Here is a 20177-nt window from a genome sequence, read left to right as displayed (position 1 = left end):
CTCATACTTCCCTAACTTTTCTAGCTGTGTGCCAAGTTTGGACAGTTTCTTTTCACACCCTATGCACTTCCCTCTTCTCTTCCACCAAGTCAAAGTCTTCTGTCCTGCAAATATCCATGCATGCCCACCTCCTCCACAGGGCCTTGGCTATGTGCCCAGGGTATTCCTATATCCATGAACTCACATGTGGGCACCACCTGCTATGGTCATGCTTGCCTCAAAACTCAATGTGAGAACTAGTAAATATGAGTAACAATTCTTAATAATTTGATGGAGTGCTTTCCACAGCCCTTCTTTCGACTATAAACTATGTTCTATAAACATAAAAATCTCTAAACTAAAGCAATCTTGAAACCACTGTTACTTGGTTCTCTCCATATATTTTGACAGCAAATAGAAGATAGCAAGCTCTTATGACTGCTCCCACCTGACAAACACATTCAATAAAAGACAAACAACCCGAGGAAAACAGTTTGTCACTATTGTCACTATCAAAGGGTGTTTGACTCAGCTGACTAAAATCATTGCCTAATTCTAATCCTGAATATAAAAATGATACAAAATAAATACAACTTGCTGGAGAAATAAATAAGAATTTCATAATCTTAAAAAAAAATCTTAACTCATAAAATATAAAATCCTTTGGAGACCTCTTGTGGTTAAAGTTAAGAATAAAAAGTTAAATTTTTAAAAAAATGTTTTGAAAACTACTTGTTGACAGAAATTTCTGTCCCACCTAGTCCCACAGTCATTCAGTCTCAAAGAAACACACAGAGGTCTACATTAATTATAAACTGGTTGGCCTATAGCTTAGGCTTCTTATTAATTAATTCTTACATCTTAAATTAGCCCATGCTTGTCTGTGTCAGCCATGTGGCTTGGTACCTTTCATTAGCAAGACATTTCCATCTTGCTTCCTCTGTGTCTGTCTTCCTCTGTGTGGACTACAGACTGACGGTTTCCTCTTCCCAGAATTCTCCTGTTCTCATCGTCCAGCCTCTACTTCCTGCCTGGCTACTGGACAATCAGCGTTTTATTAAAATACAAGTGGCAAGATAACATTAGAATCTTCTATAATTCCAAGCAAGTTTTGCATTTTCTCACACAGTATTAATACAGAATGTCCTCAGTGATGATAAAATACCCACGGGTACCTGATAAAAACTAGGGCGTTCATCTTCCGGTTGTGCAGAAAAAGATGGGGGTAGAGAGAAACTGTAGGTCTGAGAGATAGGAAACAGCCTTTCAGCATTGACGACAGACACCACCAAACTGACAATAAGACTTCGTATCTGAAAACTCAGTGTTACACTGGTGCCTGGGAGTCAACTAGGAACAGAAGTCTGGCAACCATGCTCCCTGCTAAAGTACTTTCTTTTACATTTGTCTGGGGAGCATGGACAGCTAAGGAGAAAACAAAGTGCCCACCATAGAAGTTAATAATAGCAAGTCAGTAAGGGCCAAGGACCTTTGTGGACATTAAAGTGGAGCCGCTATCTCAAATTTTAAAAATTAAGATAGGAACTCACCTCACGCAGTGAAATAAATAAAAAGATAAATTTAAAATTGAACATTACAAATAAAATTAAAGAAGAAGAAATAATTTGGTGAAAATAAAATATAAATTAAAATAAAGGTAAAGTACTTTCAAAATGAGAAAAGATCTTTTGAAGTATAAAAATAATAAATGTTACCAGAGGCAAGGGGACTGAATTGGCCAAATAGACTACTAAAAACAAGTAGAAAGAGGAAATTAAATTAAAATTTTTTTAATGAATTTACTTTCCTGCAAAGTGCTTGGCAATCCCCTCCCCCCCCCCCCCCCCCCCCCCCCCCCCCCCCCCCCCCCCCCCCCCCCCCCCCCCCCCCGCCAACTCCCCCCCCATCTCTCTGGGGCTCTGGGGCTCCCGTGCACATGCACAAGGCAGAGGTCAACAGCAACATAAGGGGCCTCTGTCCAGAGCCCTGGGATCTTCCCGTCTCCTGTCCCAGCACTAGGCCTACAGAATTCGTCACCACACAGCTTCCCACGTGGGTGCTGAAGAGCTGAACTAAGATCCTCATGCACAAGTCTGCGCAAACAGCCATCATTGTATCCACTGGGCTTTCGCCTCATCCTGAATTAAAATATAAGGTTTAAATGGTTTAAAGAGTCATAAGAATTTTTTTTTTTTTTTGGAAAAAAAAATACCAAGGGTGAAAACCAACAAAAGAAATGTTAGAGCAGCAGGAAAATTACACCCTAAAGACATGCGCAGAGAAAAGAAGGCACGATGGACTCTAATAGACATTTCAGGAGAGAATGAGGAGCCAGGTGTGTACAGCTGTAAGCCCAGCATCCAGGAGAGAAGGCAGGAGAGTCAGGAGTCCAAAGCAAACCTCAGATACACAGAGAGGGAGGCCAGCCTGGTCACATGAGATCCTGACTAAAAAAAGAAAATAATACGTACATGTATCCTGCAGCACACACACACCCCAAACAAACCAAAAATAAGTAGGGAGAGGCAATACTAAAAGAAAGAATTCAACATTTGAATACTCTATTTGGGGGGCTGAAGAGGTAAGACCCTTCTGGAGGAGGTGTATCACTGGGAGCAGCCATTGATGGTTAAAAGCTTTGCTTCTATTCCAGTTTATTTTGTGCTTCGTGGTTCAAGTTGTCTGTCCTTAGCTTCCTGTTTCTGACACTGGCTGCCTGCACTCTACCATCAAGGACTCCAGCCCTCTGCAACCAATGAGCTCAAACAAACCCTTCCTTCTATAAAGTACCTTGGGCGTGGTGTTTTAGTATAGCAACTGAAAAGTAACTAAGACAAGTATTTTCTACTATGAGTTTTCATAGCCAGACCCTTTTCTGGACACTTTTTTCATATTATCTTTACAAACGGCCTTTGCAGTAAGCACTCTTATTACCCCTATTTTATAGAACAGAACAGAGGAAAATGAGTCACTTGAGTGATTGTTCAATGTCACCGAAGTGAAGAGGCAGATTTCTAGTCCAACCTACTATCTGGCCCTAAGACATCTGAACATCTACCACCTCCTTCTCTACAGAAGTATAAATTGGCTAGAGATACTCATAGAAATGGATGCTAAACTCTCAACTCTCCAAAACAAAGGATACAACAGGGAAATATACAAAGAATGGAGACTTACATGTGGTCAGTGAATATAGGCAGAATTACAAGCCTGGAATGCTGGTTAGAGAAATACAGTAAAATGGCCTGAAGTTGTTAGATTGCTAAGTTCCATCAACCACTCAAGATGTCTCTGACGTCTAGAGGAGCCTCTTCCAACACTGTACACTGTACAGTGCTGACGTCTAGAGGAGCCTCTTCCAACACTGTACACTGTACAGTGCTGACGTCTAGAGGAGCCTCTTCCAACACTGTACACTGTACAGTGCTGACGTCTAGAGGAGCCTCTTCCAACACTGTACACTGTACAGTGCTGACGTCTAGAGGAGCCTCTTCCAACACTGTACACTGTACAGTGCTGACGTCTAGAGGAGCCTCTTCCAACACTGTACACTGTACAGTGCTGACGTCTAGAGGAGCCTCTTCCAACACTGTATACTGTACAGTGCTGACGTCTAGAGGAGCCTCTTCGATGGCATCTGAGAGTGTATTCATGTCTTAGATCTCCAGGGTCAGCTTGACTTTTAACTGGTCAAGTTTTTTAAACACAGAGGAAAACTAAGAATAAAATCAAGGGATTTGACCCAGAATTTTCTACCTATAATATAATAAAGATTATTTAAATGATCATTGTCAATGTTTTAAAAAGTTCCCAGGGTTCTTGGGCCAGCATCCAAAATCCTTATAAATGTTTACAATTCTGGTTTAGAAATTTCACCTTCAGGAAAGAACTAAAAAACAAAGGTTTCCATGGATGCTATAGCAGTATCTGCAGAGCTTAACCAGAAAACACAACAAAAAGCAAAGAGACAAATCTCATCCACTTGTCAATGGATGTCATATGACATCTTGATTGTGAAGTGCTTGCAGAATTATCAGCAGACAAATATTGTTCGCTAAGCTCTGCTTCTAAATAAGCAACCAGAGAGGAGGAGGACAATGAGACTGGCTGAGCCAGGGCACACTGACACTGGCTGATGGACTCCTGGCACCTCACCACACTATTTTGTAATTCCATGTATCTGCAATTTCCCAAAAGAAGATAGATTGGGAATTTTTAAGTTAAAAATCAGGTACAAAACGGTATTTTGCTACAGGAACACAGTTTATAAATAAAAAAGTGATATATATATAAAACACCGAAGTGCATTTATTTCTGTATTTGTGGAACTGCACTTACTTCATCTTTCTTTCTGTAACTCTTAACTCTTCTAAATGAATGTATGTTAGCAATACCACCAGAAAAAAAAAAAAAAAACTGTGAAAGCTCCTTTGACACAAAGAAAAAATGTAAATGAAAATGAACACTCCGAACTCCAAAGACAAAGACAAAGACGTCCTCACTTGAAGTCAGTTTGACTTTCTCACTGGCTTGTAGGCCCACTGGTTGTAAACCTGACAGTCACCCCTTCACATAGACAGCCCTCTTCACTTCTTACAGCCCAGCCCACACTCCCCTGCTCTTTCCAGTCACACTCTGTCAGAGACACCTTCCTGTAGAGTACTTAACCCTGCATGCCTTCAGAACCCAGTGAGGCACGTGGAGTCTCACACATGTCTTCCCCTCCACTTGCTATGGTGCCCATACCTTACTTCATAAAAAGTGCTGTGATATGAGTTCTAGGAAATAAACTACAGGGCACCCCCTGAAGAAATACATGCAGCACAGAAATTATGCAGATGTTTAAAATTACCTCTAGAATGCATACATAAATCATCAAATAATATAACTAAATAATATGGTAAATCCCTTTAAAATGACTGTCATCTATAGCTCTACACATTTTTTTTCTTTTAAAAACTCTATTATTGGGATATAACTACTATAATGTCTATAAGAACACGTGCTGCCTTGGGAATTAACTCCAGCTTGAGAATGGTCACCACTCACCTGACAGTGGTGGCTCTGTGGATGAGCATCTCTGTCGGCTCCGACAGGTGTGAAGGAAGCAGAAGTTCCACGGGCTGCAGACTTGATATGCGAGTCTCCAGCTCCAGCCTAGAAGCAGAGTCCTGGAAGCAGTCAAACACGACCTCACCTGTGGCGGGCTGCACTCCCTGGAAGCAAAAACAAACACGATAGCACGGAGCACAGACAAGGTGCCATCACAAACACCGACACATCACAAGCATGGTTCTAGGGATGCCACTCTCGCCAATATGTACTCAATTTCTAAAGAGAACAGCTGCCTGCCCTTTAAGACTCTTATCTAAGTTAGCTTCACGGGTATCTACAACAGGCTGAGGAGATGGCTCAACAGGTAAAGGGTCTGCCACCAAGCCTAGAGACCCTGAGTTGGATCTCCACAAGGTTCCTGTGGTGGAAGGAGAGAACATACTCCCAAAGTTGTCCTCTGACCTCCACATATTTGCCATGTGCACATATGCACGTGAACAAAATAGGCAGACAGACAGATAGACAGATAATGCAATGTCTTAAATGGGAATTTCAGGACACCCTGAGCATGGGTTGGGACCTGATGTACCTATCAGAGTGCTATGACAAGTCACCAAGTCCTTGGGCATCAGCTTCCTCTTCTAGACACAGAAAGACATTAACAACTCCCCTTATCAGGTTGTTACAAGGACCAAATCAGACAACTAGCGTGTGAAAGCTCTGGCAGCCTGGCCCACGACAGAGAGCACGGCACCACAACACGGCGCCAGTGAACACACCTGCTGGCATAGATGTAAGTCTGATTGCTGCACAACAAAACCAGGCATAAGGAACACTCAGTAAAAAAGCCAGGACAGCTGAAAACCACCCCTTGTCAGCCCAGTGTCAGAACAGGAAAAAAACCTGCAAGGGTCAAGGTTTAGAAGAGGTGCAGAAGAGATGAAGTTACTTAACCAAGGCCTCAGAGCAATAAAAGGATGGAACCGGGATTCAAGCCTGAGCAGTCCGACCCCCCAGCCGGCACTCTGCTACTGACGTTTCAGAGATAACTAGAGACAGCGCACACTAACAAAAAGTCACAAGCGTGACAAATCTTTATACTGTTGACGCAGTCAACTGACAGCCACTTCCAACTAGATCCAAGCTCTGTCTAGAAAAGGAGACCATGTCTGCAGTGTTTACACAGCAATTCCTCCCCAGGACTACATTCATGCGAACCTGGGTATTGTATTAAGAGACACAAAAATACTCATAAACGTATTCTTTGTGAGTCAAAGACCACCAAGAGCCCCATGAGCTCAGCCACAGAGGAATGAGTAGACAAAACTACAAAGATCCGCAGCATGTACACAAATGTCACACTCAGGTCAGCGAGACGGCCCAGCAGCCAAAAGTGCTTGCTCTCAAGCCTGGTGACCTCTGGGATCCTCACATGGTAGAAAGAACTGATCTCCAAAGTGTCCTCTAATGTCTGTAAGCATGCACCACGATACATGTGATCCCACACAAACCAAATAAATAAACACAAAAACATTTTTTTATTTTGCACACAAAATGGGAAACAAAAGATTCAATACACTATTATAGCATGCTTACTTTGCATATAAAGCTGAAAGTGGTAGAACTGGAACTGAAAGAGAAGGGCACTACTGTCCGCCCCAGGGTCGGGGTTACAGTTACTGTAGAAGGAAAGCACCTGGGGATGGAGGATTCTGGGTAGTGTTAGAGCTACCCCTCTGGGTGACTGTCTCACTCTACTCTGTTAAGTTTCTTTTTTTTTTATTTCTGTTAAGTTTCTATTCATCTTTTCCACTTGAATATTTTATAATTTCTTTAAATCCTACATCTGTAGCCAAGGAATGTCCTCATTTCCAGCCCAGAAGCATCCTCTAGTGCCCACAGCTGTGGCACTAGTTACATTAGGTTTACCTATTTAAGTTCAAGTCCCAATCCACAAATGAAGCATTTACATAAACAGATGACAGAGTAATGAGCCAGTCAAGTTCTCTGTCGCTTCAATCAAAGAACTAATCTAATGACAATACCTGCACATGAATTACTCCGAGAAATGTGTAACATTAAGAAATCCACAGGCTGAACAAGACTGTGTGGCCTAAAATGAAGACATAGGCATGCTTGCAGTGGTTCTCAAAGGCGAGGCTTCAATTTCAGACTAACCGCCAGCACCCAGAGGAGACTCTCAGACAGTGACCGGAAAATGTAAGGTGCTCGTCATGGTGAGAAGCACGCAGGGTGGACAGTGCTGGGTCAAGGGCAATGAGCTCCACTCGGCCACACTGCATCTGAGCGACTGGAGCAGCGTGGTCCAAGTGGCCCTGTGCAGCTCTGCAGGGTTCCGGAGCCCAAGGGAAAAGTGCAGCCTTGGCCTAGCTGAGGTCAAGGACAGGAACCGAAAACAACTCAGGGTCAAGGACCACCGTCCATCTTTTCATATCCCTGCTCATCTCCCACAGTCAAGCTTGGCAGGGGCAGGATGCTATTCTAAACGCCCCAAGTGTGCTCTCCTGTGCTATCCACTCTGTCTTTTGTCTGAGCTCCAGGTAAACACACAATAGCACACTACATATGCTAAAGCTGAAGGCAAATACCCTTACTATTTGTAGATAGGACCAACTGTCTATGACTAGATAAAAAGTGCTTCTCAAGGGAAAAGATTCATTCGAGTCCCCCCAACACCCACAGTACTGCTGACTCCCTGAGACGGGGGCTTACTGGCTAAGCAAATGTCAAGTTAGCAAGTGCTGTGGTATGAATAATGTACTGAAAGGTACACTGAAGACAGTCAGACTTTAGGAATCTCTGTGAATGCTGGTCACTGGCTGTAGTAGACGTTAGGAAAAGCAAAAAGGGTGATGACAAGGGAATCTGAAAGTTCTGAGGGGCGCAGTCTAAGTAGATCTTAAGTAGGTAAATTTACTCCTAAGTTGGCAGAAGGCACAATCAGTAAAACTATAGCTCCTGAATCATATTTATCTGGAAGACAGTGGAGACAGCTCTGGTATTAATTTATACTATGCTACATATAAAATATAGTATCTTGCATTGGCCACTTACCATTTCATTTTACATCTCCCTTCCTCAAATCTAATCAGGGTGGTTCCATAATCACTCCCATTAGATTACACACCAAGAGGAAGCTGCTAGCCATGGCCCAGCTTGGCATAGTATCTTACTGTGCTACCAGCTCCCAGTCCACATGCGTGCCTGTCACAGCCACCATTTTCAATTAATAACAACAGCATATAGTCTGAAACTATCTGATCTTTCAGGCAGAGTGCCAAGTGACCAGAAAAGAAAATCCTGACTAGTTACTTGAGGGTAATACTGTGAGGAAATGGTCCTAGCAAACTCCCTGGAAGCACACCCCACCAGACTCCTCATCGTGCGCCGCTCACGGCTGCTCATGAGGTGCCACGAACACCATCCTTCATTCCTCACCTTCGGAGGACTTACCACAATACCAATGGAAGTGTTCCCCTTCTTTCTGTCCTTAGTGCTTTTCTGCTCTTCATAGACACAGAGGAGATAGCTGGTAGAAGTATCTGTCGTTACTTCATCAATGTTCACAGAATCATCCACTCTGATTAGAGGATTCACATGTAATAATGTTAAAGAAAATCACATGCTTAATTCCTATTAACTCACAAAGGTTTGTTTTTCTCATGCAGCATTCTTCCAATTATGACCATAGTTGAATGCCGTCTCTTCCCTGAACTATAAGAGGCACAAGGACAGGCAACTATTATCTTTCTTCTCGCTTCCAAAGGACCTAGCAGTGTGTCTCTAGCCCGGTGGGAATTCACACGCAAACCCACTTTGCTAAGATATTGCTGAGACTTGCATCCTTAGCAATCATATAATGAATTCACAAAGCAAAGCAAACACGTTAAAGTATCATAAATGAATTTTCATCTATAAAGTGTCTAAAACTATAGAAGTAAATTCTCTGGTTATCAGGAGGTAAGAGCCTTACCGGCAACTGAAGCAAGGCAGAGAAGGGGACCGTTTGGGGGAAAGGCTCCAAATAAGAGATTCAAGTTCAGGAAAAATGGAAAATACCAGGTTCTTGAAGCTTGATCAGCTTAGAATAACAGAGCTCCTGATGCTCCACCATCCACCTCAGTGGTGATCATTTCTCCTGATGCTCCACCATCCTCCTCAGTGGTGACCGTTCCCTCCTGATGCTCCGCCGTCCTCCTCAGTGGTGACTGTTCCTGCTGATGCTCCGCCGTCCTCCTCAGTGGTGACTGTTCCTGCTGATGCTCTCACTTGAACAAATACATCTCAGAGTTTGCATAGAAGCTAAGCGAGCTGAAATAACTTAGGAAACTATAGTACAGGTCCTGGAAAGATGGTTCAGTGGTTAAGAACTTCCAGAGGATCCAGGCTCAATCCCAAACGCCTACAAAGTGGCTCACAACCATCTATAATTCCAGCTCAAGGGGATATGATGCCCTCTTCTAGATCACACTGGCACCAGACACACACGAGGCACACATAAAAATAAATAAGTGTTTTAACAACAAAACTCCAACTGAAATACTGCTTTCACACGTTATCCTTTAAACTTTCTAATCTCTACACTCTTACTATGAAGAGACCTAACCTAGGGTTGGAGAGATGGCTCAGTGGTCAAAGCACTGTGGATGCTCCTCTAGAGGACCCATGTTCAAACCCAGCACCCACAGGATGGCTCACAAACAAAAGCAACTCTAACCCCAGGGTATCTAACGGCTTTCTTGGGTACCAGGCACGAATGGTGCATAGGTATACATGTAGGAAAAACACCCATACACATAAAATAAATCATTTTCCTAGAGCTGAAAGGGGCAAGTGTGGTCACACTCCTCTTTCTCTAACCTGAAAGCTATCTCCGAATGAAAATTTAGTTTTCTCCAAGAGAGTCTCTGGGGAAACAACCACTCCCAAGGCCAGGCTGAATACCCAGCAGTAGATGGCGATCACAAAATGAACTCAACCGTATCTCCGGAAGTTCTTCATCTCATATTGTTGAGTCAGGTTTTGGTTTTTTTGTTTGTTTGTTTTGTTTTGTTTGTTTGTCTTTTTGCTTTTCAGTCTTTCAGGTCCTTTGAGTATGATCATAGCTTTCAGTTGGGGTTTATGTGATTCCTGTGTATATGAACAGTGTTTATTTCTTATCTTCATTTCTTGTGCTTTTTCTTTGTCTCTTTTTTGTGTCTGGCTTTGTCCTATTCTAATTTTTTTTTATTTCGCTTTATCATTTGTATGTTATTTTATTATTAGTCCTTAGATACCTGCTTGTTTCCTAACAGAGACAGAAAAGGTTGTGGATTTAAATGGGAGAGGAGGTGGGAAGAAACTGGGAGGTGTGGGGGAGGGGAAACTGTAATCAGAACATATTATATGAAAAAAATCTATTTCCAAGAAGAAAAAAAATAGAGAAACTTGACCTACTACTATCTGAATATTTTATTGTCCCCTGCTCCTTTCTTATGAATAACTATTTCATTTGTTAAGGTGGTCAGGTAAGTATAATCCCAGGGCCAGAGGCTGAAGAAGGAATTCAAAGCCAGCCTGTGCAGCACAGTGAGACTCCATATCAAAACAAAACACTAGGAATTTCATTACTATGCTTTTAAAACTATTTTGCTTCAAGTAACATAAAGAACTTATGAGTGATGATAAACTGGGGATGATTATTGTGTACACTGAAACCTACAAGAGAAAATTTCAACCAACTACTCATTTTCAATAATTTTTATGACGTCAACAATTAATGAAGGTGGCCTTGTATTTAACTGTGTCTTGATTTTGTCTTTGAAGTTCTTTTCATGTGAAGTTAGTAAGCTATTTTCAGGTCTCACTTTAGCAAGACTCTAAGGAACTGGCAAGGCCCTAGATAGCTAACACTGCCCCACAAATGGTCCGAGGAGAAAATGTCTTTTCAAAGGGCTATTAACCTGGCATGTTTCATTAGGCTCATTTTATAGCTGCTATTAATAAAATGATGAATTAATATGACGAATTCTGCTCACACTGTAACAATGGACACACACTGTATCCAGCCACTACCTCCCCTCCTGTCAGTGACACACCCATCACGGCTGAAGTGACAGGGGTGGATAGTGGCTAGACACCTCATCAAATACATTCTCATTCAGGAAAAGAAAAAGTTGTTCAGTTAAACTTGTCATTTTAAAACAAAGCCCCTACAACAAGAAAGAGGAAAATCCCTATTCTAAAAGGATATCTTCTCCAATGAGTGTGGATTTCGTATAAAGAGCAGTCAACTTCCGGGAGAAGACAGAACTTTTATTGTCTCCGATGGCCTTTAGTGCGGCAGTTTCTGTTTGCTTCACGACACCAACCTTCAACAAAAATAAGACATGCTTACTGTGAAGTCCAATGAATCATTGTCTAAGAGAAAAATCACTTCAAAATGTCAAAAAGTTAATTCAGAAGCACTGAAAATAAGAAGGTAAACCCTTGATGCCCAGATGCAGAGCAGAAAAAACCCAAGCAACAGGCAAGTGCATGAAGGGTGAAGAAACACTCGGGCTGCAGCAGAGGATACTCTGGGGCTCACATGGCAGGGCATTCCTTGTGGGCCCAGCACTTGGGAGGCTGAGGCTGGAGGACTGTGAGTTTATGTGAGTTCAAGTACATCCTAGGCTTTACAGCTTAGACACTGGCTCAGGAAGCAAAAACAGAATGAAAAGCAAGATACAATGTTAACAACTGCAACACATTTTACTTTCTCCTAGTCCCAAATTCGAAAGCCAGTGAAAGCCTTTCTACCACCTCAGAGACAGCTTTTGCTCTCTACAAAAGTCGCGATAACTTTTTCCAGAAATCAAAGCTGAATCTGACCTTGTATCCTTTGGCCACAAGTCGGCGGACATGCACGAACAGTCTGTGTGTGGGTATGCTTGCTGTCATAAAGTTGTGGTCTAAGTGGCAATAAATATTGAGTTCCCGGGAAGCAATCTGAAAAGTGTAGGGAGAGAGAATGTTAATAAATGTCTACTCAAGATTCCCTGGCTAAGGTTTGTTCACTTAGTTAAAAGTTCATCAAGCTGCACACATGTACTTAGGGTCTGATACTTCTATAAACACATACATCATCAATAAAATGTTTAAAGGACATTCCCTGTACAAGAAAGAAAGAAAGAAAGAAAGAAAGAAAGAAAGAAAGAAAGAAAGAAAGAGAGAGAGAGAGAGAGAGAGAGAGAGAGAGAGAGAGGAAGAGAGGAAGAAAGAAAGAAAGAAAGAAAGAAAGAAAGAAAGAAAGAAAGAAAGAAAGAAAGAAAGGTTTTATCTACTTTAGACACCTCCAATAGGAATGACTTCAGAGCCAACATCTGTATCTCTAAACCCCAAAAACACAACAGCTCTTCTTCAGTGTCCTTAGACATACACTGATGTTACCAAAACCTTAAAATGTTCAGTCTTCTCTACATGAGGAGCCTGAGAGTGAAATGGAATAAGACATTGTTATGCAAATGGCACACATGAATCCTGACAAGTAGAAGACACTACAGAACATTTAAAAGAACAAGTCCATCTACACAGAAGGATTAAGAAGGCGTGCTGTGTCACTGCAGGTAGGATCTCAGGTTTCAAAAGGTCACACCATTCTCAGTTTGCTTCTCTTTCTCTGCCCTGTACTTGTGTCTCAATATGTAAGCACTTAGCTACTGCTCCAGCACCATGTATGCATGCATGCATGCCTGTCTGCCTGCTTCCATGCTCCCTACCACGATGGTCATGGGCAATAACCCTCTGTAACTGTGAGCCCTCAATAGAAAAAAGTGACAGTGTTTCTTAAAGGGTAACTAATCTAGCTTCTTTTTCAGAAAACCAGAAAGATGACCGGCAAAATAGCTCAGAGGGCAAGAGCCCTTGCTTCTAAGCCTTGTGACCTAAATTAAATCCTGGGACCCTGTCTTAGTCAGGGCTACCATTGCTATGATGAAACACTGTGACCACAAGCAAGTTGAGGAAGGAAGAGTTTATTTGCCTTTTACTTCTACATCACAGTCCATCAGTAAACAAAGCCAGGGCAGAAACTCAGACAGGGCAGGAACCTGGAGGCAGGAGCTGATGCAGAGGCCGTGGAGAGGTGCTGCTTACTGGCTTGCTCCTTATGGCTTACTCAGCCTGTGTTCTCATAGACCCAGGACTACCAGCTTAGGAATGGCACCACCCACAATGAGCTGAGTCTTCTCCCATCAATTAAGACAGGGTTTCTCTGTGTGGCCCTGGCTATCCTGGAACTCTCTAAAGTTGGCCTCAAACTAAGAGGCCTGCCTCTGCCTCCCAAGTTCTGGGATTAAAGACTTGAACCACCATGAAAACAAATTTATAAGCAGACCTTGTCGGTGATGAACACCTGTATCCCAGAACTTGGGGGTGGGGAGTGGCTCAAGTGGCAGGATCAAGAGTTCTAAACCAGTCTGGGCAGCATGACCCTGTGAGAAAAGAGAGACAGAGAATGAGAGAGAGAGAGAGAGAGAGAGAGAGAGAGAGAGAGAGAGAGAGAGAGAGAGAGAGAGTTGGTGGGTTGGATTGAGTGAGGGAAAGAGGAAGGAAAGAAGAAAGGGAGGGAGGACAGAACTCACCTCTGCATCTTCCCCGAAGAATCTGTACTTGTACCCACACTCCACACACAACACGGCATCTTTGTGCTGCTGCTTCACGTCTATGTACTGCAACTCCAATGGCGTATAGACACTTTTGGACCGTTTGTTAAAAGGTTTACAATCAGAAGCCTTCTGGAAATTTTCAGGACATGGTCCAGACTGACTGTCCTGGAAACCAAAAAATGTATACAGTTTAGGAAGCACCAACTGAATTGCTAAGTTCTCAGAGAAAAGGCAAGTTTGACAAAAAGCTAACAGTTGGTGGCTCCACATGGAAGGCTTCTAAAGACATATCACATATTCTAAAGCCATACAGAGGCCAAGTTATCGTATAGGCTTGAATTTATTTTTCAAAATAAAAGTTTAAAACTCAGGAGAAGTGGGGGAGGGGTACAAATGAGAACAAAGTATAATGGCATGTGAGAACATGTGATATCATAAGGAAAAAGAAAACAATTACATTGTAAGCTAATTCTCAAAACTAACTAGATACAAAGTTAAACTGCCAGAATAAACTATATAAATAAGCATGTTTGAAAGTTTAAACAGTTTAATGTTCTATATGCTTTTTAATTTTCTTGTTTCATATAGCTATTAATATCTATTATTTATTCTGGGGAGCAGTGGGCAGGAAAGCGCAGAGGGCGTACGTTGAGAGCACTTTCAGAAGACATGCGAACATCTGCAGCAGGTGAAGATGGCAGCTTTCCAAAGAGACTCACTTCATCTCAATAGTAAACAGAGATGGTTGTGACCTTGGCAACTCATCAGAGTTTAGAATCACCTTGCTAACACACCTCTGGCTGTGACTAGGAGGGTTCTCTCCTCACCCTTTAACTGGGAAAGGCCAGCCTTGAATGTGGGCAGCCCCATCCTGTGTGCTAAATAAAAGAAGGAAGTGAGCTGAACACCAGTACGCACTCTGCACCCTGACTACAGAGGGTACAGATGCACTATGGCCAGGGTCTCCTGCCCTGAGTACAGAGGGTACAGACGCACTGTGGCTAGGGTCTCCTGCCCTGACTACAGAGGGTACAGACGCACTGTGGCCAGGCCTTTCGTGCCCTGCCACAGGACTTCCCTGCTAATGGATCAGACCAGCCTACCCTAAGCTAAAATAAACCTTTCCTTAAGCTGCTTTCTCAGTTCATCTCAGCAACAAGAAAAGTCCTTAGTGCACACATTGCCTCCAAAGAGAAGGGGCAGAGATTCATGGCAAGAGAAATTTAGCATACTTTATTGGGTCTGAGAAGGCAATTATTTTTAATTTTTATGAGATTTTCCCTTTTGTTTCCATGATTTTATATAAATCCAAGAAAGCTATATATTATAAAAGTTAATTCACATTCACAGAAATACATTTTCTAGGAAAAAATTATTCCCTTATTCATTTATGGAATAAGATATACTTCCAAAAAAACTGATACTCATTTATCTTACCTTTGAATTGACTCTGTTCTGCCAAGTTTCCAACCGAAAAACTCACACCTACGTGCTGCCATGGGGATTTCCCGTGCAAATTATGAAAACTATCAATGAAAAGCACCCCAAGTCAGTACCCCCAGCCTACACAATACAGCAGGGCTGCCTGCAGGTGTTCTGTCTTGTTTTAAAGCAAACTCTCCCAAATATATATTAAAACTCTAAATATTGAAAAGAAAAGCAACTAAGAAAGAAACACTCACTCAGCCGATACAGATGATCAGCTTCCTGTGGAAATCACTGATTTCCCTGATAACCCCTATTTCGGGACAGGAGTGAGTGACTGTCCCTTACACAAAAGTTACATACTTTTAGATTAGCCTGGGATCTGAAATCCTCAGAAGAAACTGCACTCTTTGCACGCTGAAGAGTGATGTCTTCAAAATCAGTACATTTTGGCAGAACTGCAAATCTCTCTCGAAGAGGTTCTGTCTGGACTGTGTTTCGAGGGAGGGCAGAATCACAGCAAAATTCTTTCAACTTTTCCAGAGACTTTAAAGCAATCCTGGGCCTCAGACATTTCTTTGGCTCTTGGGAAATAAGAAGAAGAAAACATACTAATTGTATTTTGACTTCATTACATCAATTCATAATCTGGAATTTTTCAGAACAATACCTCATTGGAACAATGAACCTAACTATAATGTGACATAAAAAAAACCACTGCTCAAGATAAATATGACACACTGAAACATACCTATAACTTCATTCACTGATGAAATCCACTGAGAACTACAATAAAGGAGGCCGGCTAAACAGCTCAGCAGGAATGGTACTTGTCACCAAGACCGAGGAACTAAGTCCAATCCCTTGAAATTAGAAAGTAGGAGAGGACCAGCTCCTTCATGTTGTCCTCTGACCTCCACAGACATTTGTAATAATAAATAAACAAACAATAAGCAAATAAATGACACAATTATAATAATGTGGGATGTCCTGTTGTATATGTATTGCTTTTATTAGTTGGTGAATAAAGCTGTTTTAGCCAATGGCTTAGCAGAGTAAAGTCAGGCAGGAAGGTGGAGTCAAAGAGACACCATGTAGCTGCCAAAGGAGACAGACACCAGAACTTGCCCAGTAAGTCATTGCCTTGTGGCAATACACAATTAATAGAAATGGGTTAATTTAAGATGTACGAGCTAGCTGGAAATATGCTGAGACATAGGCCAAACAGTGTGGAAGAAAAACTCACTCTTTCTTTTAGAAATTTCTTCTAAAATTCTGATTTTTTTTTCAAATATAATTTATTAGATTTAGTGAGGTTTCTCTTATTTTTTTTAATATTTATTTATTTATTATGTATACAATATTCTGTCTGTGTGTATGCCTGAAGGCCAGAAGAGGGCATCAGACCCCATTACAGATGGTTGTGAGCCACCATGTGGTTGCTGGGAATTGAACTCAGGACCTTTGGAAGAGCAGGCAATGCTCTTAACCTCTGAGCCATCTCTCCAGCCCAGGTTTCTCTTATTCTAAAAATATACTTTGGGATATCTTTTCCAATGTGTAGCATGAATAATAAAAACCCAGAGACAGATACTGGGATATTGGATATTTCAAGATGAAGATCAGAAAAGCAAAGCAACCAAGTTACTGCAGAGTTCTTACCTCTACCAAGGCTCAGACAAACAAAGGGGCGATCCTGTCCTCAGCATGACTGCAGACTGCAATGTTCTCCACCAAACCTCAGACTGCAATGAGCTCTCTCCACCCAGCCATACCACTTCTGTCTCCACTTCCCAAGTCTGGGATCACCTTTTTGTGAGTTCTATTTCTCTTTTTAGACAGACTCGAACTCAAGTAGCCCAGGGTGGCCTTGAGTTCTGGGATTAAAGATGTGTGTCACCACTCCCGGGCCTCTAGTAGTTTAGCTCTGCAATCTGATCCTCAGGCAAGCTTTATTTATTGAAACACAGAAGCCAAGCCAGGCTACGGTAGCACTAGCACACGCCTTTAATCTCAGCACTTGGGAGGCAGAGGTAGGCAGATCTCTGTGAGTTCAAGGCCAGCCTGGTCTACAGAGTTAGTTCTGTTGTACAGAGAAACCATGTCTTGAAACAAACAAACAAACAAAAAGCCCACAAATAAAATACCACTACATCAGTGTACATTTGACCTCATTTTCTCAAATGTACATAAAGGTTTCCTGTGAGTGTTAAGATTTTCCTTCTGTTTTGTAGCCCAGGTTAAAAAAAAAAAAAAAAAAAGGAACTTGTACATGGAAGAATCTAGGAACAAGGTAGTTCTGTGTAATGGAATGCTGCCAGGATGTAAGAAGAGGAATGTGGAGCAGTCAAAATGACAGATGCAGCAGACAAGGCGGTCATGGCCAGGGCTCAGAGGTATGGGAAACAGAGACGTTCTGTTGGCCAGTGCAGCGTTTTAGAAGTGAAACGTTAAAGTCTATGGAAATGGATAACAAGATGGGGACTGTAAAATGGCTCCCTGGGTAAGGCTGCTTGCCAACAAGCCTTACAATCCAAGTTCAGTGCCAGAACTCACACAGTGGGAGGAAAGAAATGGCTCCTGGAAATTGTCCTCCGACTTCTTTTTTTTTAATATTTTTATGGTTTATTTACCTTTATTTTATGTGCATTGGTGTGAATGTGTCAGATTCCCCTGCAACTGGATCTTCAGACAGTTGTGAGCTGCCATGTGGGTGCTGGGAATTGAACCCGGGTCCTTGGAAGAGCAGTCAGTGCTCTTAACTACTAAGCCATCTCTCCAGCCCCCTGTCCTCCGACTTCTTGTACCCATTTCACAGGCACACACACACACACACACACACATAATAAATAAATCACTAACACATGCTTCATCTCTATGACCAAGATTTAAAGGACAGCGAAAGGGACTGGAGAGATGGCTCAGTGGTGAAGCACACATACTCTTTCATCAGAGTACCTGAGTTCAAGTCCCAGCAACCATATCAGGTACTCCAGGAGGACTCCACATCTCATGGCTCTGCAGGCCTCTACACTTCTACCACACACACACACACACACACACACACACACACACACACGCAAGCGCACACACTTTTAAAAATTACAGCAAAAGTGAACAGAAATTTGGAAAGAACCAAATTAGAGAAGTGAGTTCCACTGTGGCCCTAGCTCCCCAAACACCAGCTCAGGCACAACAAAGATCCTTCTCCACAGGGGAAAGAAAGGCTCAATGCCCCAGTGGCCTCCTCTGCCCGCTGCGAACCCCAGCAGCTGAGAAGACTCATTCCCTAGCACTTACCAGGGTTGCCAGATGTTACTGAGGTATTTTCTTCTTCCTTCTCTGGAACTTTCTTCACTTTCCTCTTAAGGGGCCCATCAGTCCCCCGGGATCTCTTCCTGCTGTCACCTCTTGTAACCTGTGTCAGGAAGGTGGGAAATGGTGCGGGGATGCCATCCTAAGGTTTAAGTCATTTAAACCTTGCTACAGAAGGACAGTAAGTGCCCCGCCTTCCACTCTTCCCACGGTGATCTACTTTACTCCAGAGAGGCTTTGGGCAGCCGCTTTTGCCAGCAGAGATGGACACTGGCAGGTGCAGCCTCTCACCACTCACCTCAGCTGAAATTAAGTGGTGTTCTCGCCTTTCCTACTTACATGCGTTACATAGAAGATAAAAAATGTGTTTTCAAAATGCAAAATTGTGAGAGAAAGTGAGATAATACAAACATTGTCTGTTTCAAAGCTTACAGCCACTGTTAACAGATGTCCTAGGACTATTTGTTGGCAGGTAATCTAAGAAAAGCTTTAAACTTTCCCCCACTATTCTGTCAATTGTGGTGCAAAATAAAATCTTCATGACATCATGAAAATACAGCTCATTCTCAAGACGGGCAGAGGGAAGAGCAGTCTGTTTAAGGAAGAAAACTAAATGAAAGGGGTTAAGATTCTTACACCATTTTGCACCTGCATTAAAATATGGTAGATTGCTAAAAGCCAGTCTACAACCCCCTTCTACATCCTCAGTCTGGGAAGTGACGGAGTCCCAAGTCTAAGGCACCCTGAGCAAGAGTGCCACACCCCCCGCCTGTGTGGGGAATATTAACAAGGAACCTCAGGGACCGTTACCCTTGGGCCTGCACTTGTGGCAACATCACGGTGGGGTTTGGGGCTTGTTTCGCTTTGCTTTTAACTATTTGAATGGTTGCAAGCAACAGGAAGTAGCCAAGGATAGGTCGTCAACAGGAATTTTATCCACCCAAACACTTGTATCACACTTTACACTAGGAAGCTGCACAGTAGCAGAGTGAGATCTGAAACACAGAGCAGTGCTTCTGAATTCTGCAACACGAGCCTTAGAGACAGCTTTGTTTTCCTCAGTCAAGCAAGCATATGTAAGTAAAGTTCTTCTTCAACCGTCAATACCATAGGGAAAACGTAAAGGAAAGAAGGGACGACGGAGGTTAAAAGATGTATCCTGGACCTGCCAGACTTGGCATCCACCAAAGTTTTCGCCTCAGGTTCCGGTTAACGACAGGAGGCAACAAGATCTCAAATCGATTACTACTAATCGGGTAATAAAAGCCTTTCAACGAAAACATGGACTCACAGACGTCACCACCTTCTCCTTCCCGGCTCCGCCTTCTCAGATCTCCCCACCTTTAGGCGCGCCACACTGCCTCCCCTTCCGGCAGCGACACCAACGCGCCTGTCCCGCCCCGCTCCTGACCGTCTGGCCCCGCCCACAACGTGGCCCCTCCCCGTCGAGGACAGACCCCAGCCCCGGCGGCCTCCGCTGGGGGCGCTGAGGAGTCGTCGTCTACCTTCTCCGCCGGCTCCGTGGAGGACGCGGTGGAACTCAGGCTTCCGGCAGACTGGAAGAACCGGCTCAGAACCGCTTGCCTCCCCGGGGCAGCAGAAACGCTGCCCGACGCGGACTTCGTGCGGGGCATCCTAGGATGCAGAAGAGCGAGCCCTTCGGGAGCGCGCGGCCCCACTACCCCGCGCCTGCGCGCGCGCACGCCGAGACCCGCGGGGAGCCGGCCTGATGGAGGCGGGGCCTAGTGGGCGGGA

At 43.2% G+C, this 20177-nt stretch overlaps 1 protein-coding gene across 2 annotated transcripts in view; it reads right to left on the bottom strand.

Moving 5' to 3' along the window:
* Msh3 (mutS homolog 3) overlaps positions 1–20177 on the bottom strand; it is a 144269-nt gene extending 124092 nt beyond the window's left edge. For both annotated transcript variants that reach the window (XM_050153768.1, XM_050153769.1), the window contains exons 1-8: positions 19928–20177; positions 18408–18525; positions 15471–15691; positions 13659–13847; positions 11908–12024; positions 11288–11405; positions 8509–8654; positions 5029–5195 (exon numbers count right to left, since the gene is read on the bottom strand). In XM_050153768.1, coding sequence (XP_050009725.1) covers positions 5029–5195; positions 8509–8654; positions 11288–11405; positions 11908–12024; positions 13659–13847; positions 15471–15691; positions 18408–18525; positions 19928–20056 — 1205 coding nt within the window. In that variant the 5' untranslated portion in view covers positions 20057–20177. The remainder of the gene's footprint in view (positions 1–5028; positions 5196–8508; positions 8655–11287; positions 11406–11907; positions 12025–13658; positions 13848–15470; positions 15692–18407; positions 18526–19927) is intronic.

Source organism: Alexandromys fortis, unplaced genomic scaffold (assembly GCF_014885135.2).
Source record: "Alexandromys fortis isolate MF-2015 unplaced genomic scaffold, M_Fortis_MF-2015_v1.1 scaffold_79, whole genome shotgun sequence".
Classification (NCBI taxonomy): Eukaryota; Metazoa; Chordata; class Mammalia; order Rodentia; family Cricetidae; genus Alexandromys; species Alexandromys fortis.
Note: the sequence above shows the minus strand (reverse complement) of the source record. Positions and strands in the feature narration are given on the sequence as shown.